Source organism: Ailuropoda melanoleuca, chromosome 5 (genome assembly GCF_002007445.2).
Source record: "Ailuropoda melanoleuca isolate Jingjing chromosome 5, ASM200744v2, whole genome shotgun sequence".
Lineage (NCBI taxonomy): Eukaryota > Metazoa > Chordata > Mammalia > Carnivora > Ursidae > Ailuropoda > Ailuropoda melanoleuca.
Genome location: NC_048222.1, coordinates 22,279,398 through 22,306,905, shown reverse-complemented (window position 1 = coordinate 22,306,905; position 27,508 = coordinate 22,279,398). Strand labels below are relative to the sequence as shown.

Sequence of the window (27,508 nt, the reverse complement as noted above, 5' to 3'; positions counted from 1 at the left end):
GGGGGGGGGGGGGGGGAGCGAGTCCCAGGCAGGCAGAGACGGGCTGGTGGCGTCGAGCAGAGAAGCAGCAGGCTGTGCGGGGCCCCCGGGGACCTGGCTCCTGCTTGCGGGAGACCTTGGGGTCGGCCCTCACTCCGGAAAGCCCTGCTGCTCCGCTGGTAGGACACCCAGGGCTCCCGGGCACCGTCACCACAGAGACACCCCCCGACCCCAGCCTGGGGCAGCAGAGGGGCCCCTGCAGCCGGGGCAGAACCAGCAGTCAAGGGCTGGGGGAGGTGGGGACCCACCAGAGACTCAGTCCAAAATGTCCGTCTCGAAGGGGACCAGGTGGTAATAGGATAGGTTGGTGACATAAGCTGCTGGGTCATCGCCGTCCTCCAGCTCTGAGGTAAATTCACCACCATTCTCAAACCTGAAAAGGAAAGTTCAGAGGTGAGGGCTGGCGCTGGCTCACTGACCGCCCCCCACACCCACTGACGTGGAGAAGAAAAGGGTAGAAGGTCTTTGGCAGGAGGGAGCTTAGGGGTCAACGCCAAATCCTGTGGAAGGGCTTTCCACCAGGCTCCTCATGGGGCACGGGCTCATCGGACCAACGGGCACGGTCTCCTCAATGCCGGTTTAGGGAGAGGGGGAAGAGCCATGGGGACAAATTAATGAGGCGAAACGGACCCTTCTCTGCAGACCGGGACAGCTCTGGTTGTCGCTGCCTTAGACACTGCTGTCCGTATCCATGAACCAATATTTACTGAGGCATGCGTTCATTCACTCGTTCACAGAGTGACTTTTTCTCTGTCCAGGGGTCCCTCTGTGTCAAGCTCTGGGACACGGCCAGAAGCAAGGCAGGGAGCCAGTCTGTGGGAACCGGAGCCCACCCCGTGCAGCGCCCCGCAGACCACAGCACAGACGGATGGGAAAAGCCACCGTGGTCGCAAGCTCACCCCTGAGCACATCCGTGGGACACGTGTGCCGGTGACTTAGGGGACTGAGAGCACTGGTCCAGAGAGGATCTGGGTGTGGGGCTGGGGCAGGTCATGGAGGGAGGCTTCCTTCTGGGGGGCGGTGTATTCAAGGTGGGGGTTTACGTGGGGGGGCCAGGCAGGAAGTGCTGGGGGAGAATATGTTCTCCCAACATAAGGTGACTAGTGCCTTCCTGACCCTCGCTCCCCCACGAACGGAAACCATTTCCTGTCTAACCAGACATGGCCTCCTAAGCTAGAAAAAGAGACTCTAGATTTTTAAAACGGAGCAACAAGTGCCTGAAGGACATTCTCCCCAGGAAGGGACACAGAGAAGCTGCTTGTGCTTTTTCCATTTTCCTCAACCCAGGATCAGCCCCAACACAGTGGGGGCAGGGCAGAGGTGGGAGGAGGGTCCCCCCCCCCCCCCGGGCTCTCCCAGCAGGAAGGGCCCCGCGGAGCCCACAGCGCACAGTGTGTCCCTGCGGTGATTCCTGGCACTGGAAGGCGTCGCTAACTGGTCCAGTTGTAGGAGCTCCACTGTACCTGGAAGGGTCGTGCGTGACCAGGAAGAGCACGAACTGAGCCGTGACACGGGAGCCGCATGGGGGGCAGAGAAAAGGCCCAGCCCCTGCACACAGAGCGCCGCTTGCAGCGCCCTGCTGACCCCCACCATGGGCTCACTCCCTCTCAGTCTAAGCTGGAAGTTAAAAGTGGGGGAGGTTTGAAATCAGACAGAAAAGACCGCAGGGGCACGTTTTCCTCTATCTCCACAGTGAGGGGTGAGTGTGGCCATGTGCAGGGCCTCCCCTCACCCATCGCAGGGGCAGGGGCTCAGGGCTCAGGGCCGGCTCCTCCTGCCCACACTGCCCGCCCCGGTAGCTCGAGGCGGCGGAGAAAGATCTAGCCACCGACACACGTGTGCACAACCCCCGAGGCAGCACGTCTCAGGCAGGAAAGACCAACTGTCCGACTTTATTACAGGATGTGCTCTCTTCCCAGAAACCAACATTGGAATGAATTAAAAGAAGGCTCTTGGATGCAGGAAAAGGCTCAGCCAGGCGAGGGACAGGGCCAAGATGCAGCCCTGCCCAGACATTTTCCTACATCTCTGCCCTCGGATCAGATGACCCTGAGAACCCAGGGAGGGGGGGGATGCTGAGACACTGGGGAAAATGAGTCACCAAGCTGAGTCCAGTGGCCTCGTCAGTCCCCAGTGGCCCTCAGCAGGCCTGGCAAATACCTCTGCTCCCAACCTGTGAGGACAGAGGGAAGGGCTCGCCTCAGTCCTGGGTGAATTTCCTGGGAGCACGGCAACCTCTCCAGCCAACCAGGGTCATCACCAGAGGCCCCGCTGGCCTGCTGACTCACACCCCTGTTCCCTGAGTGCGGTGCCATCTGCTCCTGGGTTCTGGAACCTCCCTGCCCCAGAAGCGTGGACACTGCCTGCTTGGCTGCATGACATATGTCCTAACGGCAGGCTTGATAGCACTGAATTCACAGTGTCAGGGCCAAACGGTCACTCTCAGGTACACTGAGGACGGCTGTGGCAGGGCGGCAAAGCTTTGTTCCTCTAATGTCATCTCTCTGTGACCTCCCGTCCCCATCGTCTATCCCCATCACCCACCTGACAGCCCCGTGGAGTGTTCAAACAGATGGGCCCTGAGAGACAGCCAGCGGCCGACATCAGCCACCCAGACAAAACCCTGGCAAGCCCGCCTCAGGAATTCCCTCTAAACGCTCCCCTGAGCCGCTCCGAAGCAGACGTTTCTTTGTTAAGCCTTTGTGGGATCACGGAGGTGTTTCTTGCTCAGTTTCCTGCCTCAGGCATCCTGGAGTCAGGGGGCCCCATGCTAAGGTGTGTCATCCCTGTCCATGGAAAGCTGTGGGGTCCCGTTACCACCCTTGCTTTCTCTCTGTGTGCTTCTCTCCTCAGCAAAACTATTCACAGTTCAACTTACTTGTCAAATCTGGCCAGGTGCAGGACGGCCTCTTCGGCCTGACCCCAGAAAAGCACCCCCGCCGCGCACCGGGGATACTGTGAAGCCAGAGCTAGGACCCTGCAGCAACTGGTGATAAGGGACAGTCTCCACCTGTCCCTCCTTCATCAAGACAACCCCTTACCAGAAGCTTCTCCCATGAAGCTAAAGGACCTCTCCTTCCGGGCACCCACTTAGCATCTAGCAATCTCGTACCCCCTTGGTGCCAGCCCTGTGCTGTCATGGAGGACCCCCAGCTCGTGAACGAATGAGCTATCTGTAGACACAGACAGTGGGTACAATGCCATGTGGTGTCACAGCAAGGCATGCAAAGGGACAAGCGCCTTTCAGAGAAGGGCCACTCCCCCGCAGCCTCACCAGCATATCCGTTGACTCAAGCATCTCGTGACATCTCCATGGTGGGGGATCATTGTGCCATCCACCCAAGAGACATCCGAGAAACTGAGAAAGTGGGAGCTGCTGGCCAGAACCAGCTCCGTGAGCCTGATGGGGCTCCCACTGTGCTCGGTCACAGAGCAAGGGTCCAGCGGAGGAGGCCCCAGCCGCCTGACGGAGCTCAGGGACATCCTGGGCTCATGCTCTGCTCTGTGGTCGGCTGGCCTGGGTGTGTCTCAGCACCGGAGTCCGTCTGAGTGCGTGTGTATCTGCGGCTCAGTGGGTGGGGCTGGGTGGGGGACCCCAAGGCTCTTGGATCCCAGGCCGTGCTGCTCGTGGGCCCACAGGGAGACTCTGAGCACCAAGCGCCGCCTGTGAGGGCTCCTGGGCCAGGGGCTCCCATTTACAATGACCCTGGGAGAGCCCCAGGGGCCCCATAAGAGAAGAGAAGCCAGAAGAGGTTAAATCACTTCCTGAAGCTCATATAACCAGGAAGAGCCGTGGGGTTGGCCCTGAAATCAACAGAAGCCAAGTTGTGATGTCCCCTCAAGCTGCCTCTCGATAATTCCCAAGGACACGACCCGGAAGTGCACCAAGGATGAAGGAGGCTGGTGTGGCCAGGTGTCGGGCTCTCCTAGAGCACTTAATCGTGCTTAAAAGTTCTGTTCTTAGAGAAGGAGGGACAGGGAAGGCAGTGGTATCTTTGGCTGTCCAGCCTCCACTAATCAGACACATCCTCCGTCCCCTCAGAGCAGGCCCAGCTGCACCAGGCTCCAGCCCGTGAGCCTTACAGAGGCCACCTCAGAGTCCGGAGAACCTTCAACCCTGTGATGTGACGCCATGCAGGTGACACTTCTCCACATCCCAGGAGACCAGGCCCTTGGAGCCAGGAGGCTTACAGACGCCATACCTCCTCAGGGCCCAGCACACACCAGACCCAGAAGCCTGGCCACTTCTCCTCGATGCCCCCTCACAGACGTGGTCAAAGGAACTTTGTTCCCGCAAGCTTTAGGAAGCAAGCTCTCACTGACCTCCAGAAAAGGCGAACATTTTAAATAAGTATCCACAGACAGGTAGGATGGCTCAATGTCTCTACCACATCTGCTTCCGCCAGAGCTCTGGGTGGGCCGTGAACTCCAGCCTCTGGCTCCCGCTGACAGCTCAGGGATCCCTTCTGTGAATCTATATTCAAATCAGTGTACTTACAAGCGCTCTGTGGGGTCCACACCCAGGTGTTGGTCTTTTCCGTTTGGTATACTGTGGTCAATGACGATGGTTTCCGTATTTGCCAAGCAAAATCCATTGGACCTCATGATTTCTGAAAAATGAAAACCATGAAAGTAAATATTCAGGAGGGGCCAGAGTTTGAAGATTTGGGCTTATAACTAGCTCTCTACTTCCCCCTCCATCTACTGCCCCAAGTTCTCCCCCACACTCCAAGACAATGCTCCACACCCCAGAGGCCCATTCTGGAGCTCTGCCACACAGATTCGGGAGCCGACGCCAAGCTCGACAGAAACCCCACCTGAGGACCCTGGGCAAGCCAAGAGGCACATCTCTCTCTCCAGAAAGATGCTCTGAATTGTACCAGCACCCTCCTCAAAAGCCTTCCCCATTGGTTTAAAGCTGGGGTAGACAGAGTACTGAGCTCACGTCTATCCGTCTGGGTTTGGGTCTGGGTCCATCACACACTGCCACCAGGAGGCCTTGCACAGGTACCCAGTCTCCCCTGTGCCCGAGATGCGGATGACATTGTCTACCACTCCGGGTCGCTGTGAGGGTCAGTGGAGATCAGTATGCATTTTTTTTTTTTTATGATTTATTTATTCAACAGAGAGAGAGACAGCCAGCAAGAGAGGGAACACAAGCAGGGGGAGTGGGAGAGGAAGAAGCAGGCTCCCAGCGGAGGAGCCTGATGTGGGGCTCGATCCCATAACGCCGGGATCATGCCCTGAGCCGAAGGCAGACGCCCAACCACTGTGCCACCCAGGCGCCCCCAGTACGCATTTTTAACCAAATGGGCAACTTTGCTTTTTTACATTATATAATTCTGTACACAAATTGATTTTTTTTTACCTGTATGCACAAATTTTGGTAATTTAAAAAGGCCAACAAAGTAGTCCACGTTGGCCTTATGGGGTGAGCTTCCAAGGGAAGTCTGGTGTTTACCCAGGCCTGGGAGAGGAGAGGAGAGGACAGGCATGCCTGGATGTGTGGCCCCTGACACAGGCCCGGGCTAGGAGCCAGGGCACTGCTGCTCAGTCCAACCAGGAACTCCAAGGTCTTGGGCCTCAGTATCCTCAGCTGGAGAATTCCAGAATGGTACTGGATGATCTCCAAGGATCCCTTCAACTCTAAACTCCCATGAACTCCCAGATTCCATCACGCCGTTTAGTCCATTTAAGTATAAGGAGCCAATGTGGCATGACTGACTTCTCATAACTGGTGTAGTTTTTATTTACATTTCCCCAGGGAATGTATTTCTGTCACTTCGGTAGATTAAAGAATTGATCTGGTGGCCATTACCAGCTCTCCTTGGTGTTGGGGTTCTCCAGTCCTCTAGGAGGCTGCCTGAGCCCCTAACCCTAGTCTTAGTCAGCTAAGTGCCATGTTCACTGCCCTGTCTGTCCTCTCAAATCAGGCCCTCTCCTTACTTCATTTTAAAAAAGATGTTCAGAATCGACTCCAAATTCCTGGGGCATTCGCAAATGTAAAGGATTATCATCTTCCCATTCAGAGCCTCACACAGAAACACACAGCTCAAAATAGCTTTCCTCTCCTACTGGGCCGGTACAGGTAACAGAAAGATCCCTCACTGCCCACAGTCTCCCTGGGCACCTGCCACAATTGTTTGGAGGACTGTTTTCTTTCATTTTTTTTCTTACATCTCATCATAATTTCGATTTTTTTTATTCCCATGCATGGATTTGTTTTTCTCATAATTTTAACTTTCTATTTAATCTTTCCAGATACCCAGTTCTCAGTTCTTCGAATTTCTCTCCATGCAAAGAGAATTAGGGAAACTACACAAAAATGAACAAAGAAAAAAAAAAGATATCCTCTTCAGCCCCACAGGAATAAAACGACGCTTCATCAATCAGATTTGCCAAGTAATTGCTACCATCTCACTTGACTTTCTGCAGAAGTGACAGCTCATGTTTCTTTGGTCTTTCGAAACACCAGCCCCGTTAGTCACTTTCTGGGTGACATCAGCACATTGCTCTTCCCAGCCCTTCCCTGCCCACCCTGCACCTCCGTGTTAGAGCTCACCCGCCCTCCCTGTGCAAGGACAAGCTTGCAGAGCCCGAAGTCATGAGAAGGAGCACCAAGACTCAGTGAAAAGTCAGTGCTGGGAAGCTCCGGGATCAACGACATTTGTACGGGCGAGAGGATGTTTACCCAAGTCTGAGTGCACAGACTCTGAATATGACTAAATAGTAACAAGAAAGACTAAGATTTCCACGCCTCTCAAATCAAAATATATGGCAGCACAGAACCACTTTCTTTATTGCTTCTTACTAACTCTGACTCAAATGTGTCCGTCTCAAAAGCACATCAAACCTCAGCCGGCTGACCGTTTCCAGCCCTTTCTCTCACCCCTTTGCTAAGGGAGTTTGGAGGGGAAAATCCTACAAGTGAAAAAAATGTCAGTGCAGCAAAACATGACTGACCGTGATGGAGAGTTACTTTGCAGAGGAACTTTCGAACTTCCTAATCTTCATTAAATGTGAAATTGGAGCTCTAAGAAATGGAGTCCTTACCAGCTTCCCAAAACAGATTTGTAACAAATCACTCCTTAACTCCCCCTGCAAAGAAATCTCTGTACACAGACATGTGGTTTAATTGTTTGCAAGGCAAGCTGTAAACTCCAGTTCTGCTACTCATGCCTGGGGGCAGGTTACTGCTTGCTCGCTTTCCTCATCTGTAAAATGGGCATAATGGCACCCATCTTAAAAGCACAGGTGTAGATGAAAAGAGATGGTATTTAAAAGAACCTAATAAATGTTGGGGGCTGGGTAAGTGGTAGTGATGACTGTCATTACTGCTAAGGTCTTCATATCTGTTGTGTCATGCAAATAAAAAGAACCAAAGAAAGTGCTATGATTACAGAACAGTGCTCACTTCTGAAGCCTATCCTCAAACATGCATAAAATGCGAACGTCTTAGAAGTCGGCTTAGTCCCAATAGCAAAAATCACTGGCCAGTGTAATTACTTTAATCCCATACATGACTGATTCCGTGAAACAGGTCCCTTTAAGCTACTTTCCTGCATTCATATTTTTTTCACATATAGAGTTCTGCTTTGCCATTTCTTAACTTTCTATTTTGAGCTAATTTTAAATCACAGAAAAGTTACAAAAACACTATAGCGTACCCACCAGCTTGTCCTGATGTTAACATTTCATGACACTATGGTGCCATGATCAAAGCTGGACTTAACCAGACACCTCCCTTTCTGGTGTGTCACAGGCTTTTCTGGACCCAGCCCAGGATCCCTTGTTGCCTTGAGTTTCTGTGTCCTAGTTTTGTGCAGCTTCTGACGGTTCCTCTGTCTCTCCTCATCTCTCATGAAAGTGACACCCTGGGAGGGGCTGGTGAGTTATTTTATCGACGGTCCCTCAATTTGTCTGATGGCTTTGCGCTCCGTGGAGCGTTCCAGGCAGGAATCCTGTAGAGTGACCCTGCGTCCCCTCCCTGCATCCTGTCAGGGGGTGTGATGTCAACAGGCCTTGTTCCTGGGCTGTCCATCAGGATCACTTGCATAAGAAGTTTCTGCCAGGTTCTCTTTGCAGTGAATAAATATCTTGGGGGAGATGCATTGAGACTGTACACAATCTGTTTCTCCTCGAACTTTTCCCGCTCATCTTAGCATCTGCCAATGGATCTTTCCTGCAACAATGACAGTTGACCCTTGAACTGCATGGGTCCACTCATATGTGTTTTGGGGGTTTTTTTGGAAAAATACAGTACAGTACTACAAATGTATTTTTTCTTCCTTAGATTTTCTTAACAACATTTTCTTTTCTCTAGCTTACTTGTGTAAGAATAGCTAGTACACAGAAGATACAAAGTATATGTTAATCAAATGTTTATATTGTGGTAAGGCTTCCGGTTAGCAGTGGGCTACCAGTGGTTAAATTCTGGGGGCGGGGTCAAAGTTATATGTGGATTTTCAACAGTTCAGGGGGTCGGCTCCCCTAACCCCTGTGTTGTTCAGGGGTCAACGGTATGACTGTGGTGTGTGCCTGGAGACGATTTTTCTATTTTTTTAGCTGTAGCCATGTTTTCATCTGCCCCATAGGCCACCATTCCTTCAGTAATACCTATGTTCTTCTTCTCCTGCGGACGTTAGCTCAGTCCTGAAAGCATTGGCGGTGTAGCTTCCCTCCATCCAAATCCTCTCCCCCGTGATATTTTCGGTGTAGTCCAGCAAACAAACAAAACCCAAAGCCCCGACTTTTTATTAACTGGAACTGGACTAATCTTGTACGGTGAAAATTAAGGTTGAGATTGTACAGATGCTTGGTTAATGAAATACGAAATTAGGATTCATTTCCAGGCCTCCCCCCCAAACCTGAATAATCAGATTTTTGTGGCTTATGTAGATTATTAGTCCAAGCAGCCAGATCACGGCTGGGGTTTATGCATCCTGTTAAGCACAGACACAGCGCTTAAAACCGTGTAGAAAACTATATTTACGTTTTTCTGATTCCATAAACATGTAGATTCACATGGGAGGAAGAATGTTTAAGGCGCTACTGGCCCCAAGCATCCCAGAGGAGCCCCAGGATGTGGCTAGCGCCTGGCGCCATCTAATGGAGCCCTGGCCACGAAGCTGTCTCTGCGGCTGTGCGTTCAGAGCCTCCAAGCAGCCTGGGTGTAAAGCAAGGGGCCAGGCAGCCTAGGTCAGCGCCTGCCCCCCATGGTGCCCCCTCCGTACGTGCCACATCGACAGTATAAGAAGGCATTAAAAAATCCGAGAGGAAAGGAGGAGGGAGGGTGGGGTGAGCTGCAGCAGGCAGGGGCATTTTCAGGAACAAGTGGAATTTAGCAGGACAGGATGGACGGGCGGGGTTTGTGTGAAAAGAGGGAGGATGAGAGCCCGCAGCACAGCAAAGCCCCACCAAGGGGAGGCTGAGGGTCTGGAGCAAAGGGTTCTATGCTGACGGCACCAAAAAGCTAGCCAGACTCCGGCACACTGGAATGACTAGGGCACTTGGCCTTTATCATGAGTATAAGGTTTTGAGAAGATGAACACATCTAGGAAGTCAGAGTTCCAGAATGACCAACCTCAGTATTCAGGGTCTGTCCTGGGGCAGGGGGGAGGCTGAGAGAGGCAGAGACTGCGGATGTTCCCAGGAGTGGCCATGCTGCCCAGAGCCTGAGGCTCCCAGCCTGGGGGGCCCCCGGAAACCACAAACACCCACATAGGAGAACAAGACTAAAGAATGTGGCTTGCCCCTGTGTAGACTAGTTCTTCAAAGGGATGTTAGTGCTATTGTAGACAAAGGTTTCATTGAAAAGTATTTTTGAATTTACCATAGTTCGTTGTCTTCATATATTTATTTCCTCACTCAGTGAGTAATGAAAGAATAACTCACATCCCGGGGGTGGGGGGCACCCCCTCCCTGCCTACACATCTACACACTAATTTATGGCAAGAAGCACTAGCTCAGACAGAGTGAGGGTTGGCTAGTCCTGGGGCAGAGATGGGGAGGTTGGGATGCTTCCAGGGGAGAAGGCCCAGACTTGGTGCCCCATCCATCAGAGCAGATGAAGAGGATGAAAGCCCCGCGAGACAGAATCTTAGCTCTGGAAGGGTGGGAGAGGCTTCTCCCAGCCTGCCAACCCTGGGAGGGATGCCTTTGACAGGCCCCTGGCCTTTGCAGGGAGCTGCGGGGCTTCCAGCAATAGACTTGCAAGAGGTATTCACAGACTCCATTGTTAGGCAGAGCTCCCTTGTTACAAAGTGCTCTGAGCCGAGCCCAAACCACTGCAGTTACTTCCACCCACTGCACCGTGACTGCAAGCTAAAACCTGTCCTCAGTCCTCACAAAAAGACCCAGAGAATGTAGTTAAAACCTCACATGGGATGCTACAATTATCCCTGTTAAATTGCACCTCATGATTTTCAGCCCTTTAGGATAAACATGGGTCATGCGTTGATCCATGTCACAGGTATAAACAGGACAGCAGACAGAGGGCTGGGAGTGTTTCCAGGTTGCTGCACTCCAGGAATTAATCAGAAGCAACTCCGCGCCATCCCTCTCGTGCTTGGGGCCTTCGGGGTCAACCGGAAGCAAGCGTCCAGCTCCTGCCACCAACGCAAAGCCCTGAAAGAGTTCTGTTGCTCTTTGCTCTCCTATTTGCTCAAAACAGAAAGAAATAAAGCAAAACAGAGATACCAGTGCTGGGACTCTTCTGCTCAGGACGAAAGAACGGAGACTTGCCCACGCTCTAGGTGACAGCACGTGAAACCCACCATGAGTGACAATTAGCATCCCAGAGCCCTCGCTGAGCCCTTCACGACTGGGGTCCACAGACACCCAAGCAGGATAAATGACTGCCATTTCTCCTATAAAGAAGGTTCTGGATACTAGGTGCCAGCTAAGGAGGGATGCCCAAACACTCCTGCTCTTTTTCCTGGGAACACACAGGAAGCTATGCTGGATAGACATCAAAAGTAGCAGACCCCAGAAACCTAGGCCTGCCAGCCATCCTGCATACATGCAGTCACATCTAATGCGCTTTCCGTTCAGGTCCCCGAACCTGCCCACCCTCTCCACCCCTCCCCTGCACACAGTTAGGAATCTCATCCCTGCTGGGGCACGTAGCTCAGTGAGGACACTTTTCTACTAAAGACATCCGCCACCACCCTCCCAACTTGTCCTCCGTCTCCCCATCGCCGTGAACCCCAGTGCCTTCTTAGGAGACAGATCTGGGTTCAGATGCGCTCTCACCTCCTGATTGTTCTTCCTCATCTGCCAGGGTCTTCCTCCTGCACCACTCCTTCTGCTCTCCCCCCTCCTCCATTCGGAAATAGAGCGCGGGACGCAGAATCCCTCCTCCCCTCCTTCCTACAGATCAAGACCACCGTCTGCAGGACCCCCCCTTGAGACAAGCTGTATCTCCTCTTCCAGCTGCCTTTCCTCCCTTTCTGCTGGCCGCACCCCCGCAGGACCTCACTCACATGCCACTCTTGGGACCAGCCAAGCTGACTGTCCTTTGCCTGGGGAAACCCCAGGTCTGAGACTCTGGGATGGAGCTCTTTGCCCCACAAAATGCCCCTCAGCAGCCTTCTCCAAAACAGTGCTGCAAAAATTAAAGTCTAGTGTTCTAACAACACGTGCAACCCAGATCCAGAAAGCTCCCAAACAGGGAGAAGTCCCAGCTTCCCCCTCCTTTCCCTCCACCCCACAGGTGAGCCGGCGGGCAGCTCCTCTCAGCTGACATTTGCCTCTTCGGTGCTAGTGGGGCGTGGTCTCATGTCTACACTAGTGACACCTGAACTGTGTGCTCCCCTTTCTGTCCTGGGTGCCCCAAACCCAAGTTCACTGCCACATTATGTGAACCATCTTCTTGCAGCAGCCTAGACTCCTGATTGCTCTTGTCCACTTCCCAATGCCTCATTAATGTGTTCATCGTGACACTATTTCTTAAGAAAGTTCCAACTGTTATACCGAGTTACTCCCTTTGGAAATTGGAGAAGTGTAAACTGTAGGTCGGTGGGTGGAAGACACACTGTTTCATGAAAATCAGGTAACAGCCTCCACCCACTCTTATTCTTTTGGACTGTCTTTCTGGATCCCAACGGTAGAAGGCGTGCCCAGCTGCGAGACAATGAACTGGAAGGGTTTCCGGGAAACCACGGCCACCCACGGCAGTACCTGGCCTCCCCACGCCTTCCCTGTAGCTCTTACCTGATATTTTCACCGGACTCTGAAAGCTGGGTTGAATTTTATGTACATTGTCATTTTTTAACACCTGATCCAGAGGAGATCTTTCAAAGAAGGTGAGCACAACTTCTGACCTGGAATACTGGGAATAAGTACGTTAATTACTAAACTTGAATTCTCCCTGGAGGTGGCCTCTTCCGAGGCTGACGCCCCCGCACCGTTCCGATGCTCTGCAGGACTGGCCTCACTGATGAAGCCGCAGTCATGACCCACCTTTCATTTACTGATGGCCCCACGTGGCAAAAATGCAGGGCCCCAAGGACAGACGGGATTCGGTAAATGGACTATGGCAAGTTTTTCTGAGCGCTTGGTATGTGCCACGGTTTCGCACACATGTCCCTTCACCTTACAATAAACTGTAAGTGTTGACTTTCTCCATTTGCAGAGGAGGAAATGGACCATGGGAGTCAAGTGGGCCCCAAGTCCACCCCGGTTCTTCATCTCTCCACACAAAGCTTGCCAACTTCACTGAAAAGGCATCTGCTGACGTGGATGCTAACACCCTTCTTGGCTCTCATATATCCCCTTCCAAAATACCGTCTGCAAGACCGGTGGGCTTCTGAGTGGAGGCAAGAAAGCAAAGACCATGGCGGTGGAGGGACCATGTCTCTTCCTACTCAGCCCATCCTTGGCCCCTTACTTCCACTCCTTACCAAGGAGAAAACAATGCAGCCGCAAGACCCCACCAAAGACTTCCTTTCCGCTGGTTATATCCACCCCTCCGCGTGGCCCGTCCAGGGAGGGAGCAAGCAGGTAAGCGAGCGGGTGCAGCGGGTATGTGGCAGCTGTCAGGAGGTGTTCCTGCCCCAGCCCGGAGCAGACCGTACTTACTTTGCACGGCATGCTTATGATGGCCTTCAGCAACTTTTCCACCTCATTGAGCCTGGTCTCTATATCGTGGGCATCCTTTATGGCGACCAGTCCTGGAATTGAGACAGAAATGCCTGAAGTCAGAAAAACAAAAACAAAAACAAGACCAGGAAATGTGCTCCTAAATTAAATACAGAACAGACATCCCCATGACAAGGAGGCCACTGCCCAGTGTCCCCCTCTACCAAAGATGTTTGGGAATATTTACTCAGCCCTACTCTGAAAGCCCTGCTCTCAATCTCATGTTAAGTTTCAGTGACCCAATGAATGATTTACGTGTGTGCTGCGGTGGACGATGACCCCCCCGAAAGGAGAAGTCTGGCAGGCTGGGGACAGTGGCATGACTGGGGAAGGTAGGTGTAAGCCAGGGATCAATGTCCCCTCCGAATGGGACAGTCTGGGCCGGCCCCGTGAACACCGGGACCAGGCCGTGGCTTGGCTGGGGACCACTCAGCCCCTGGCAGGTGGTGGCTGCAGCTTACAGCGGGAGGAGGTGGCCCAGGACCTGCCCAGCCCCAACCACAGAGTGGAAGGGCTTGCTTGGCTGGCCTCAGCGGACCTCACCGCAGGGCATTTAGCCTACATTTAGACAAGTCATTTAAATGCTGGGTTTGGAAGGGGAAATGTCAGATCGTTACCCAGAAAAAAACCAAAGTGGGTATGACTCACAGCACTTTTCAGGAATCTGAACACCTACCCTCGTTGCACCTAACAGGGGTCCTGAGTGGCTGCTGGGCAGGAGAGACTTTCGTTTGTAAAATACGAAAGCTGACAGCCTGGAGACCGGGGTACACTTCTGTTTCCCCGTGAGCAGGAAAGAACGCGAGTCTCCTCGTTTCAGTTTCTACACAGCAGCGTCCTAGGGATTCGGGAATGACATTCCCAAGGACACTGACCTCTTCTCCGTGCTTCGTGTGACCCAGCATGACGGTCCTCAGAAGCCACGACCCAACAAGGCGCTGCATCAACCCAGAACTATTTTATCAGTTGCTGAGTCTAAGGTTTTCAGTTCTGGTTTGGTTTGGTTTTGCAGAAGAAAGGCTTAGTTTTTAGGCAATTCATCAACTGAGACTACATAAGTCATCAATTTAATTTCCTAAACTACATGACTGAACACACGGCCTGCGGAAGCAGGGGCAGCCCAAACACTGGGTGAGGACATGTCCCAAAGCCCGTGCTGTCGCAGGGGGATCCTTCAAGCAGCCTGAGTCACGGCCAACTTCTAGGCAAGGCCAGGAATGGTCCCCCCAACTTCCTGAAGCAAGGCCACCTCGGGTGTCAGAGGGGCTGTCTGGGTCTGCCCACCCCCTCAGCCCCGCAGGCCCAGGCGGCCGGCCAGCAGCTGGTCAGGGCCAGGAGGCCCAAGGGGGCTGGCTGGGCCATGGCTGGCCCGCTGAGCAACCTGGGGTCTCTGTCCGCACGGCCCAGGCACACACCCCAGCATGACACCCCAGCAGTCACCAGAGAAAGGGACTGGGCCTTCTCTACCTTCTTCCCTCTTCCTCGCGTTACCAGGTCCCACCACAACCCCCTGCATGTTCTGGGAAGCAGACCGAAGAAGGAAAATAGTGCCAGATCCTCAGGGTGCTTCTTCTCCAGGCCCTGAATTCCTTGCTTAGAAATACACACACAGACACACACGCACACATGCACTCCGCATGCACGCTGTGCTGCCCTTTGCACCAAAAAGCTTTCATCTTCGGCTTGCTACAAGGGAGTCGACACAGGAAAAGATGCCCAATGCAAAACCCTCTGGAAAATTGTTTTTAATGAGAGGACAATTAAATAACTCGTCCCACCGAATGCTTTATTCTAGGATGAACAAAACTATTATTGAAGTTCAACTTTCATTACCTCTAGAACACGAGTTTTAAATCAATCAAGCTTATGACGGAGGAGTTGTATTTTTCTTTTCTGTAGGTACCCCGTAGGAAGATTAGCCTCTTGCATGATCAAAGCATCAGCATATGCATACCCATTTTATAGGATATAAATCATAATTTAACAATCTTAAATTAGTATAGAGGTTTCTAATTCTTGCATTTTTGCCTTAGTGACATATTTTTGGTTACATCTTTGATTTTATTAATGTTCAGCCTACGATTGGGTTTATAACCACAAAGTTATATATATAGTCAGATAAATACGTTCTGCTCTGTATTGATCTTTTTTTTTTTTTTTAGGATGGCTAGCAAATAAAACATAGGACCTAGTTAAATATGGATTTCAGATAGAGAGTGAATAATGCAATAGTATGGACAGACTTATACTAAAAAATTGTTTGCTATTTATCTGAAATTCAAACTTAACTTGGTGTTCTGTATTTTATCTGGCAGCCCTATCTTCCTGGTAGGGTGTTCTATTTTCCAGAACGAAGTAGATAAAAGGCAAGAAGTACCCTCCCTGATTGACCCCAGCCCACCTCACCGGCTCTGTGCCCTGCGACTCCCCATACCCTCCTGCCAATCTCAAAGGTCCATGCTACCCAAACACAACCCCCTGACCTTCCCCAACCTCCAGGCTCACAGGTGGGAACATCCTACCCATCCCTTAAGGTGGGGCACATGCCATCTGCTCTGTGAAGCCTTCCCCGCATCTGAAGAGGGAACTCAAGCTGCCTCTGGGCTCCCAGAGAACTCTCCTGACCTCTGCAATATTCATTATTCAGCACTGTGACTGCTCCTGGACCTAAAGGTCTCCCCAAGGCCACCGTGTGCAAACCTGAGGGGAGCATGTGCCTCTGTTCCTCTCACTGTTATCAATCAGCTCAGGTCAGGGCCTGACACATGCAGGGGACTCGATGTTTATTGGCTGTTTGTTGGCTGAGTCAAGTTGCAGAAGAGAGTGCAGAAGTCTAGCATTAGTGATCGTCTGTGGCCCCATCTCGACCCATAGGATGGTAACCCTAACTCATACTTCTCGGCCCCACACTCAGCCAGCCCCCCACCAGAACCTGCTGCCAACCAGCTCGAGGTCACAGGCCCGACAGCCACGTGGCATCGTGTGTGAGTCATCAGCCATGCCGGCTTGGTTTTATTTGTGGAAGTGTGCGGAACCATACCGCTTCCTTTGACCTGTCTTTATGTTCCTGAACAGAAGCCAGATGGTACTCCTTGGAAATGTAAACACGCCTCCAAATGAAAGGAGGCTGAGGTAATTTAACCAGGCAAAGGAAGATGCTGGAATCCCTCTCTGCAAGAACAGAAACGACAGATGACTGTTTTTTAGCTGGGGGCACACTTTATCATTTGCTTCTCCATCCTGGCTTCCCGGGTGACAATCGAGCTGGCAATGTGGATCAGCTTCCTTACTGTGCTGTCCTCCTTTCTCTGAGGAAAGGTATCCACGGGGCCACAAGCAGCACTGGCCTCTTTCCCAGCAGGGGCCTCAGCTAGTCAAAGGCAGAGGGATTCAGGAAATGATGGATCCAGCTGAACGCCGTGAAACCCGCTGAACAGCAGCAGATACGACACCTCATCTAACTCCCCCAACCAGAGCTCAGAGCGCAGCAAGAGCCCCAACACCCCACACGTGCATCAAGGAGTCACCAGGCTCCAAGCGGCTCCCGGCAGCCTGGCTTTCCCTTCTCTCCGGGGCCCTGGACATCACCCTCCTCAATTGTTTTAAAAATGCCTCCCATCAAATGATGGCTACCTTAAATGTGTTAGGAAAATATTTTTAAGAAAGACAAACCCAAAACAGCCACAGGGCAAATATGAACTAAATCTTCATTTTAAAATTTCATACGCACTGGGATTTCTTCCTTCAGACTTCTCCGTTTCATAATGGGTGGAAAATTTAGACACCTACTACGAGACCTGAAATTATCAAAAATTCTTAAAACTTCTCAGCACTGAAGGTGAAGCTGCAAACAGAATGTGCACATGGGACACTGCATTACTTTTCAGGGGCAGGTGGCAAGAACTGAGCCCACGAAGGACCACCACCCCAAACAGACGGATTATACCTGTTGGGGTTTCCTTCTCCCCTATCTGCTGTATTTTTTCTTTGTGACCCAATAGCTTTGGTTTTTAATGGCTGGTAAAGCTTCTCCGAATAAGAACTGTTTACAGTAAATAACAATTTTAAAACTTATTTTCAAAAATAGCTTAAATACAATAATCTAAATACTTTTGGCTTTTATGTTCCAAATATTATGGATGGAACGATAATTCTTTGGGGAATTGTCTGACTCCGTTTTGTCTGACTCCGTTTTCCAGTCTGAAATGGTAATAACAAAAACTGTAGGCGGGCAAATGGTGATTTTGCAGAGTTGAACAGAAAACTTGCGCTTCCACTGGGTATGAGCCTGTCATTCCATAAATAGCCAGCAGGGGGTGCTAGCACTCTGCCGTACCCACCGCGTTCAGTCTGGTGAGGACAGAAGGGAACATGGTCCGCCCGCACATTTTAATTGCTAGGAAGTAAACTCAAAACTTCACAGCCTCTGGAAATTTTTCTAATTTCTGATAAGGCAGAGTCACTAATAGAACCTCCATTTGTAAAATTCCACTCTAGCCAGTTTGTGATGTGGAAATTTTAACCAGATTAGCCTCAAACAAGTAAAGATTTGAATCTGAAAGACTGATAACTCACGATTATATATAAATTTCAGTGTGCCAACTTAAGTATATGTGGAGGCCAAAAATCTACCTAGAGCCGCCAGGGTTCCCTTTCTTTCTAAACAACTTTAGCATTGAAAATTAAGAACCCCAAATGTGATTCTGTCATTTTCAGGATTAGTTTTTTTTTTTTTTTTTTTTTTTAGTTTTATTTATTTATTTGACAGAGAGTGAGAGAGAGAACAAGCAGGGGGAGCGGCAGGCAGGGGGCGAAGGAGAAGCAGACTCCCTCCTGAGCAGGGAGCCCTATACGGGTCTTGATCCCAGAACCCTGGGATTATGACCTGAGTCGAAGGCAGATGCTTAACGTACTGAGCCACCCAGGCGCCCCCAGGATTAGCTTCTTTATGCAAACATAATCACCTGACTTATTCTTGGAACCCAAACTGAACATGCTGGAGTCAGCACAAAGACTTATCAGTGAGAGCAAATATAAACCAGTTTCCTAACCTCAGAAACCCTGGGTCCAAAGTTGCACATTTTCAGTAAGTGGAGGCTTTGGGATGAACACCTCTGGTAACTGCCAGGCTGGACTTTGGAGGTCGGAATCTAACCTGAGCGCCTTCTGCCATCGTTCCAGAAAGAAAGACAAGGTGCCTCTTGGATCAATTGGTAAGGAAGAATGTCCTTTTCAAAGCCCATTAAGAAGTGCCCATTACCCCAAGAACATGTCTCTTAGAGGAGACTCACACAGCAGAGCCCTAGGGAAATTTTCTGTAAAGTGAACTTTCTAATTGAGTCCAATAATAAATTGCATTGAAAGATTTCCTTCTCCATTTAATAAATGTGTCCATCAGCACATTGCACAGCAAGGGGGCGGGCTCAGGCAGGTGAGGAATGCAGGGTCAGCCTGCGTGCAGAAGAGAGAGCTATCCTTTAAGGTGATGCATAATGAGAGTTTTGGAAGCAAAACATTTTAAATCTTCTGGGGAAATTTTCAATGCTGATTTCCTAAGTACCTGTTTTCTAAATAGGAAGCCGACATTCAAGAAGTGGAGAGTAAGAAATGAGGTGCTCCAGAGCGTACGGCGGGGGGGGGGGGGGGGGGGGGGGGGGCTGGTTCTTCTGTCATACTTAAACATCCCAGCGGGAGTCCTAACTCCTGGGGCAGGGGGGGGGGTAGTCCGTGGTTACTCCACTCTGGCAGGTCTCCCTGTTCCATGTGGGGGGTGTTGAGCAGCATTTCTGGAAGGACAGAATCCCTCTCTGCCCCTCGCCCCCCGCTGCTGGTGGTTCCCAGCGGGTTCACCCTCCCTCCGTTAGACTGCCTGCTTTGGCGATGCTCACACTGGGCTGTAAGAGGTGGGAGCTGCTGGGCATTAATTTCTCCTATGCGTCTTTCCAAGAATGAAAAGCAGGGAAGAGAAAGGAGCAGGAGGTCACAGAAGAGGCAGAGAAGAAACAACCCTTCCCCGAGGATCCAAGAAGGGGCTGAGAGGAGAAGATCCTCCTTTCTCTGCTTCTTCCTTGCACCTGGGAGGTATCCCCTTGAAAGATGTGTTCTTTCATCAGCAGGAGAGAATGAGTGCTGGACTCCACCGTACCGGCCTTCACTGTGCCCTTCCCCAGCCCCTGCTTCCCTGCGCCTCTTCCTTATGGTCTCTGATAAAAGCACAATTCCCTTATTGAACTTCCCACCTAATGCATTGCAGAACCGCTCCCTCAGCTAGTCTGTCTTGGAACATCAACAGTGCTTAGGGCACACCAGGCCCTGCTAGGCTTCCAAAACAGGAAGCACGCATTCACCCACGCATCCTAAACTACCCCCTGGCTCCCACTCTGTGCCTGGCACCCTACCGCATGGTGGGGGTACCGGGGCTGGAAAGACAGAAGGGCAGGACCCCGGGCTCCCCAGGGCTTTCCTGCTAGCCTGGACAATGGACACGTGGCAAACTGGCCACAAAGAGCAGGGTGTCACCTGGGGGGCCAGGAAGACTCGCGGCAGGGGACTACTCTCGCCAGGGTCAGAGATCCGAAGGGTGAGCAGATACAGAGGGCCAAGGAGGGAGGAGAGAAACATGAGTGGGGTCAAGAAGTGTGGAGGCCCTAAGGAGGCCAGATGGCGAGGACTACAACAAGTCCTGACAAACTGCATTAAGGGGTTTACCCACAGCGGACACTGGGGAGCCATGACTTCCCACGTAGGTTCTGGTCCCAAGAACTCTACCCACTTGGCAGCAGCATTTCTTACAGTAATATATACACCCGCCCTAGGATTCCACAGTAATCTCTGCCTTGTGAAATTGTCCCCTGGAGCACAGTCCCCAAGCCTGACCCCCACTCAGCACCACATTCTAGTTTCTGGATTGGCAAAGCCACAGGCCTGCTCTGCAGGGGTCCCACTGAGGTAAATAATGGCAGTGACCCCCTTTGTGGGCGCTCTCTTTAGCCTGGGTGGGAGCTTTCACCATCCCTGCCTCCTAGGGACCTGAGGATGGAGGATGGACAGCCGCCTGGGGAGAGGATGCGGTCAGGAGCAGCAGGTGGGGGGCTGGACCCACGCTCGCCCATCTGGACAACTCTCGGTGAGGATGCTGTGTGTCCGAGAGCAAAGGGCAGAAACTTCAGGGACCCACGGTCCTGAGTCCAAAGCCGGCAGCTCTCAGGTCTCAGGTGTCCGGGTGGTTCTGGGTACTTTGCAGCTGTCAGTGCTCGGGCCCTCCAGCAGCCTTGCCTGCGATATCATCACGGGATTTCATCAATCAGGCTCCCGGGGCTTGGGAACTAAGTGACTGCCTGAAGTCACTGCATGAGGAGCAGGATACAGAGCCGGCCTCTGAATCCTCACCTGTCTGCCTCCAAAGCCCACGCCTTCAACCACTCAGCCTGACCCTCTCCCACAGGGACCATGCAATATCCCCAGGGGTGTCACTACAACCCTGACCCCTCCCACCTGGACCCTGTGTCCCCAGGTGGGTCCCCAATCTTGCAGGGCCTGGGGGATTTTCTCCCGCAGGAAGCAGGATGGGTTTCTGCTGGGATGAGGATACTCTATGTAGAAGTTTTAATCACATGTTATTCCTTCCCTCCTCCCTCTCTACCCTCTGTCCAATTACTGCTCATCAGATTTTCCTGCTGATTCTAAGCTACATACCAGCAAAGGGTGATTACGATGTTCCGTTCTTAAAACAAATATGAGAGCTTGCCAGTATAAATTAGCCATAGAGCTAAGTGGCTCCGTTCACGGTCATGACTCAATTTCAGGGGCGGGGTGAGGAGGGTGGACTGGAGGTCTCTGTTTGGAGAACCACATCATCCAGCACGTGCGTCTGTGCTGGGGCGAGACACACCTGAAGGGAGGCCAGTCTGGCCAGCAAAGAACGGCGCACAGGTCCCTCTGCCTCTGCGTGGCCCCCGCCCCACCCCTCAAGGACAGCATGCAGATCAGGTGGCCCTGGGGAGCTTCTCAGGCCTGTTCCGGGACATGGGGACATTTTTTAGTGATGACAACCAAAAGTGTCCAGGGGATGCCTAGTGTCACCCAAGAAAGTAAAAGTGAACACGAATACCAACAAAAAGCGATTTCAGTGGGTCAGCAACACCAACCACTGGCCCAGATGCGCTCCTCAGGTTACTGTCTCTGCACTCCCTCCCCAGGATGGCAGAGGGGGGCCCATGGCCTCGATGTCTGCTAGCAAGGCCACACGGGTCAAATGCATGTGGGGCTCAGACTCACTACCAGCCTGTCCTCCTTCTCCCCAGTCCTTCTCCACTCCTGTGCTGAGCGTTGCTGAAAACTGGCCAACTGATCAAATCCCCATTATTTCACTAACTTGGCAAGGCCCCGTCACCTTCCACTGGCATTGGAATCTACCCTGTCCTTGATTCTTCATCACGCAGGAACATCTTTAGCCTTTTGGAAAAGTGTTTGTAGAAACAGACAGCAGAGACACATGAGGTCCAGACTTGTTTTAGAAGGAACGGGGACCCGTGTCCCTGCGGCCCAGCCTGAGGGCAGTCAGGAGGCCACCAGGAGGCTCAAGGGGCTGTCTGCTCTCAAGAAGCAGGCCAAGTTTCTCCTCGGGAATTTGGTGGAAAGCAACCATGACCTAGAAGCAAGCCACCTAACCACCTATGTGAGTTTCTTTTCTAGCTGAGAGGTGAGGTCGGGTCACCTGGGGCCCCCGGCACAGTCTGAGATCTGATGGGATGAGATCACAGGTCCAAGAACCATTTCAGCCAAGTGGCCATGAGGGCCCTGGAGCCCTGGGAAAGGAAACTGCCACGAAGCCCAGTGCACATTTGGGGGAGAGAGATAAAACAGAAGGCAGAGAGAGGAGAGCGGGCTACGTGGGGGCGGCAGACATGGACATGCCGGCGTGGGACCGGGAGGGCGCACTGCCCCGGGGCCTGGGAAAAGCGCACGCACCACAGATAGCGCAGAGCTGCAAGGATACATCTGTGAATCAAAAAGAATACCCCCAAATCCCCGTGAGAAGTGAAAGCTGCCCCTGTCCGAAGGGGCAGGATGACTTAAAGTGAAGCAACACAAGGGCCCCGGCTGGGGGGGAGGGAGGGGTGTGGGAGGCAAAGAGCAGAGCCCCGCTCAGCAACCACCAGGCTGCAGGGGCCCCTCAGGCCACAGATCTCAGGGACCCTGTGGCCCCTGATCTCTTTCCTGCCACCTTCACTAAGCAAGTAGGCTCGGTGGCTCTGCAGTTTCTCCCCTCCCTCAGCCGGTGTTCTCCCCTCTAGTCTCAGGAGAGGAGCAGAGCTTCTCCCCTGCAGTCCATGTGAGCATCAGTGGGCAGGCTCAGGGCCTGGGAGCACGAGCTGGGCTGTGGGAGCCGGGCAAGTGTGTCTGCGTCAGGCCCTTTCTCGTTCTCTCCTGGATGCCCTAACTCCGGTCCTCAGAATCTCACACCTAAGACCTGACCGTCTTCGTCTATGCAGGTAGCTTAATGTCCTCGGTGACAAAGGTGAACACGGACCTGGACGCTAGCACCACACCCAGGCCCTCAGTAACTGGCCTTATTCGGAGAAAACACTAAAATACCGCATTGAAGCTGGGCCCCTAACCCAGCCCTCCTGCAAGCTCCCCCAGCCCTCCCAGTGAATGGCAAGGTCCACTCCTCAGGCTGAAAGCTGTAGTAGGGACCCTCCTTTACTCCCACATCTGCTCTCTCAGGATATCTCCTGCCTCTCCCTGCCGGACACAGTAGTGTTTGACCATTTCTCACACCTGCTCTGCTGCACCTGGCTCCACAGCCTAGCACCTGTCCCCATCTCCCTGCCTCCCCCGTGTTCCCCACCAGTCTTTCTCAGCACAGCAGCCAGAGTGCGCTCAGCTCTGCCCACTCCCTCCTCCCTGATCACTGACTCTCCACATCCTTCTCCCTGCTCCAGCCGTGACGGCCTACTCCCCCTCACTCCTGGAAGCCACCAGTCCTATGCTGGCCTCAGGGCCTTTGCACTTGCTCTTGCCTCTGCCTGGAATGCTTGCTTCCTTAGGTATTGACAAAGTGGTTTGCTCCCTCCCTTCCTTCAGGTCTGGACTCAAAGCACTTCCTTTGAGACTTTCTGGAGAACCTTATCTGAGAGTCCTCCCCCTAGAAGTCATAGCCCCTTTCCTTGCTTACTTTTTTTCTTCTGAATATTTATCACTATCTAATATATTATTTATTTATATTTGTTTATTGTTGGATTTCTCCCAACCACAATATAAGAATCACAAGGGCAGGAATTGTTTTGGGTCTCTTTTGATCACTGCTGTGTCTCCACCACCTAGAATGATGGCTGGCACATAGCGGGCATTCAGCAGATACTCACTGCGAGAATGAATGAGAAACCAAAATGTTGGATTTCACGGTAATCAAGAATCAAAGATCACCTGACTACTTTGGAAATAGAATGTCTTGCTGGAGTGGTGACCAGGATGGCTCAGACTTCACGAGGCCTGAAATCGGTGCTTTAAAAAAAAAAAAATCAAAATAGTCAAAGAGCCCCAAACGGTCAATCAAAGATTCTGCATGTTTATGTTTTAACGTGTAAACCTTCTCAGATGTAAGAGATGGAACAGGCAGGGATCCCTGACCAGGGTCAGGAAACCCGGAACCACGCAATGTATTATGCAGAGAGAATTCAGGTTCAAGACTCAGCCCCACTGGTGTAGGGTGCAGAAAAACCAAAAGGAACTCCTTGGTCACCCAGAGATAATATCCACAGGAAGCAGCTGTCTCCATCTCCTGGGGCTGGGCCACCAGAAAGGATGGGTGGGTACCTCAGATCCAGAGGAAGAAGAGGGTGAGATGGAAAGCCAAGATTCCAAGGAAAAAGGACAGAGGACAGCAGCAGGACAAGTCCCGAGGTCAGCCCTGCCCAAGAGAAGGCCAGGAAAGTATGTGGGTGACTGAGGTCCCTGCACGCATGCAGGGCCTGAAATATCTTTACACGTGCACTCGGTGAAACATTCAAGGCCACGGACCATCCTGGAGCCTAACACCACAGTGTGTGTGCAAAAGGGAGAGAAAAGCATATTCTCTCCACATAAACATTCTCCCCCACTGCAAGACTTGAGGGACTAAGAAAAAGGGCTCAGCATCCCTTTAATTGCATGCAGATTCAAAAATGCAAGTGGGGGCCAAGGCTTGCACACCCCATGAGGGCGTTCAGTCAGACATTTATAAGAGCTACCAGCCTGCTGCCAGCATGAGCTCCAAACCCCAGATCTGTTCACAAAGCTTGTTAATAAGTAGAGAGCACAAATCTAACCCAGCCCAGAAGTATTTCGATAAATTTCAAGCGCGGGAATCTGATGGGGAACTATACTGGGGAAGCCGGACATGTCCTGTACAACACACGCGTCCGGTTGCCTTTTGTATTTACAGTTTGTATATCCAGACAATCTTTTTATGCAAATAATAAATCTGCATGGAAATCAGGTAGAATCTTCTCTTACATTACTATTACGTATTTGATTCAGTGAACAATTTCCCTGGACTTAAAAGACTCTAAGAAGGGAAAAGGGCTTCCCCTTTTCCTTTCCCCAACTCAAGGGATGCCCGGGGGCAGCATCAGATTGCCTCTGTGCAGAGAATCAAGGACTGGGACAAAGAATTAAGGTCACCCTCTTCCTCTGGTCCCAGGTCCCCATCTCCTCCCCTCCAGGGTGTGCTGGCCCGGGCCTCACAGAGGTCTCCGCGGAATAGCACTCCAGCCCAGGCAAAAGGGGCCAACAGTTCCAGTATCAGGCCCTTTCCACCCAATCACTGGTCCTCATCCTAAGCACCTCCACCACCCCCAGCAGCACGGCTAACACCCAGAACTCGTTTCTCCCGCCTTCAGATACTTGAGCATCTCTCCTATCCCCCTGAACCTTCTTTTGTCCCTGGTAATCCCCCTCTTCTTAAACCTTTCTTCACTCTTTCTTCAGAGACACTCTGTGTGTCTACACTTCAGGAATCCAGAACTGACCCAGCACAACTAGCATGAGCACAGGCTGGTTGGAGCCAGGGTGTGTGCAAGGCAGGTCCAGTGTCTCACACTCACCACCCTTCTGCTCCAGGCAAGTCCTTTTCACTACCAGATCCCAGGGCCTCCCCACCGGCCACAACCCTTGCCAGGAGCAGCTGATGCTGAGGGTAACAAGAACAACTAGTGTGTACGAGGGCTTACTATATGAGACACTATATTGTGCATTTTAATCCTCACCAAAGGAAAAAAAAAAAGTAGGACTAGTACTATGTTACAGGGGAGGAGCCCAAGTCCAGCCCATCTGCCTGCCTGCGGTCCCAGCTGAGCTGTGCCACCTGACCGGAGCGAGGCCTGGCAAGGACAGGGGAGGGCATATGCCCTGGCCAGCTCTCAGGGGCTCTAATTTGTTAATGGCCAACCTTGTTCCAGCAAGGATGGAAGTCCCTGGATAAACTGTTGCAAGCTTTCCTGATTTGGGCATTCATTTGTTTAAAAAAAAAAAAAAATACAACATACACACCCAAATAGCAAATCCAAGGAAAACTGTTCCCATGCTTGAAATAACACTCAACTATGTCCAGAATGGCAATGAATATGAGAATCTGGGGAGCGAGGAGAAGCTTGAAAGGCAGGCCATCTCACTCAGGGCCCTCAGACTTGCAGGCTTTGGGAGCCTTTCCAAACGATGTGTCCGCCAGAGGATGTGTCATGAGAACTGAGCTAATTATCCACATAATTCACACACTGGGGCAGGGGATCAACAGGGGGAGTAGAGGTTATCTCAAGACCTCAGGCAGACCAGCAGTTAAGGAGACCTGTTTGGGCCACTCTCAGCTTCAGTAAATGTCCCCCAAAGGTGCCACCAGGTCTGTTTAGAAGATTGTGGAAAGGAAGGCCTCTGGGCAAAGTGCGACCATTCTCAGAGCTGCGGGTGGTCACAATGCTGGAGTTGGGGAAGGACTGCTCAGAGCCCTACAGACTTTCCTGGCCCCTTTTCCCCAAGATCTCCCACCCACCCGCCCCCGTCTGGCCTCAACTTCAGCCTCTCTCACGAGCTTCCTTCCCTCTTCCAGCCGCCTCTCCGCCTCTCCGACTGGCCTCCAAAGTGCAGCCGGTGGGATGGGCGTCAGCCTGGCAGGAGGAAATGGGAAGCCACAGCAGTTCTCTGAGAACTCCAATCCCTAGGAGCCAGGGCAGTCACACAGCCCCGGGGGAGGAGGCAGGCCGCAGTTAATCAAACCCGAATGCGCCCCACCCCTGGGGTGGGGACCTGGGCTCTCTCCCCGCAGTCGGCAGCAGGGAGGCCCCTCCGGACGAGTGACAGAAGGCTGCGTGGCACCTCGTACTCAGGCTGCTCTGTCACGGGAGAAGACTAGAGGCGCGGCCCCTTCCAGTGGAGCACTCCGAGGCGGGCGGCTGCCAGACACTACGCGACCCCAATAGGACGTTGTTGTTAACTCTTTCCAAACACCTCACCAGCCCTCTCCTGTCGCTTTCGGGGCGGGGCGGGGGTCACAGCCAGCCCCACCCCCGAGGGTGAGGAGGGAGGCAGGCCGCCACTCCGGAGCAGGGGCTGGGTTGAGAGGCCTGGGGGTCACCCCGACACTGGCCGCTGTACTGGTACTGGTCAGTGACTCGTGCTTGGGGACAGTGGGGTGCGCGTCTTGCCGATCTCCGCCTGGAGGGCCTCAGGGCTCCAAGAGCTGGCTCCTCGTCCTCCTACCACTGCCGCCCTGGGCGCCCTTTATTTGGGGGCGCAAGATCTAAGTGTCCCCTGTCCCGGGCCAGGGACGGAGGGGAAAGCCGCAATCTCGGGTTCAGTAACTTCTCCTGCCTTCACTGCACTGTAAAATTACCTTGCAACCACATCTCCCCCTAAGATTCCATCCGAGGCGCCCCCCCGCCCCACCCCGGTGCCTGCGGCCCCCGAACCTTGCCGCAGCGGGGCGCGCGCTAGCTCGGGCCGGTCCTCGGGGAAGGCGTCGCGGAGGCGCTGCCACAGGCGGCCGAGGTCCGCGAAGCTGCGGTGCAGGTACAGCACGCTACGGTCCGACCACTCGGTGCGGATCTCGAAGAACTCCTCCTCGTCGCCGCGTCGGCTGACGATGAGCCTGCGGATGCCGTTCACCCAGCAGCCGCGCACGAACATGTTCACGAGCGAGGTGCCCTCAAACACCGCCGAGGCCATGCCGCGGGCCGCGCATGCCCCCGCCTCCGGGGGCGCCTTCGGCCCCCGCCCGCCCGCCCGCCCGGCCGGGGTCTGCCTGAGGTCTGCCCGGAGCCGGGATCGCGCCGAGATCTGTCCACGGCCGGGG

General features: G+C 52.6%; 1 protein-coding gene across 1 annotated transcript; it reads right to left on the bottom strand.

Moving 5' to 3' along the window:
• Positions 1-27,496, bottom strand: PXDC1 (PX domain containing 1). Its single transcript, XM_002924878.4, has 5 exons — positions 27,126-27,496; positions 13,120-13,211; positions 12,253-12,370; positions 4,538-4,649; positions 1-412 (listed from the first exon to the last, which is right to left on the bottom strand). Exons 1-5 carry the CDS (start codon positions 27,379-27,381, stop codon positions 295-297), a joined length of 696 nt encoding a protein of 231 aa, XP_002924924.2. The 5' UTR covers positions 27,382-27,496; the 3' UTR covers positions 1-294.
• Positions 27,497-27,508: the final 12 nt, after the last annotated feature.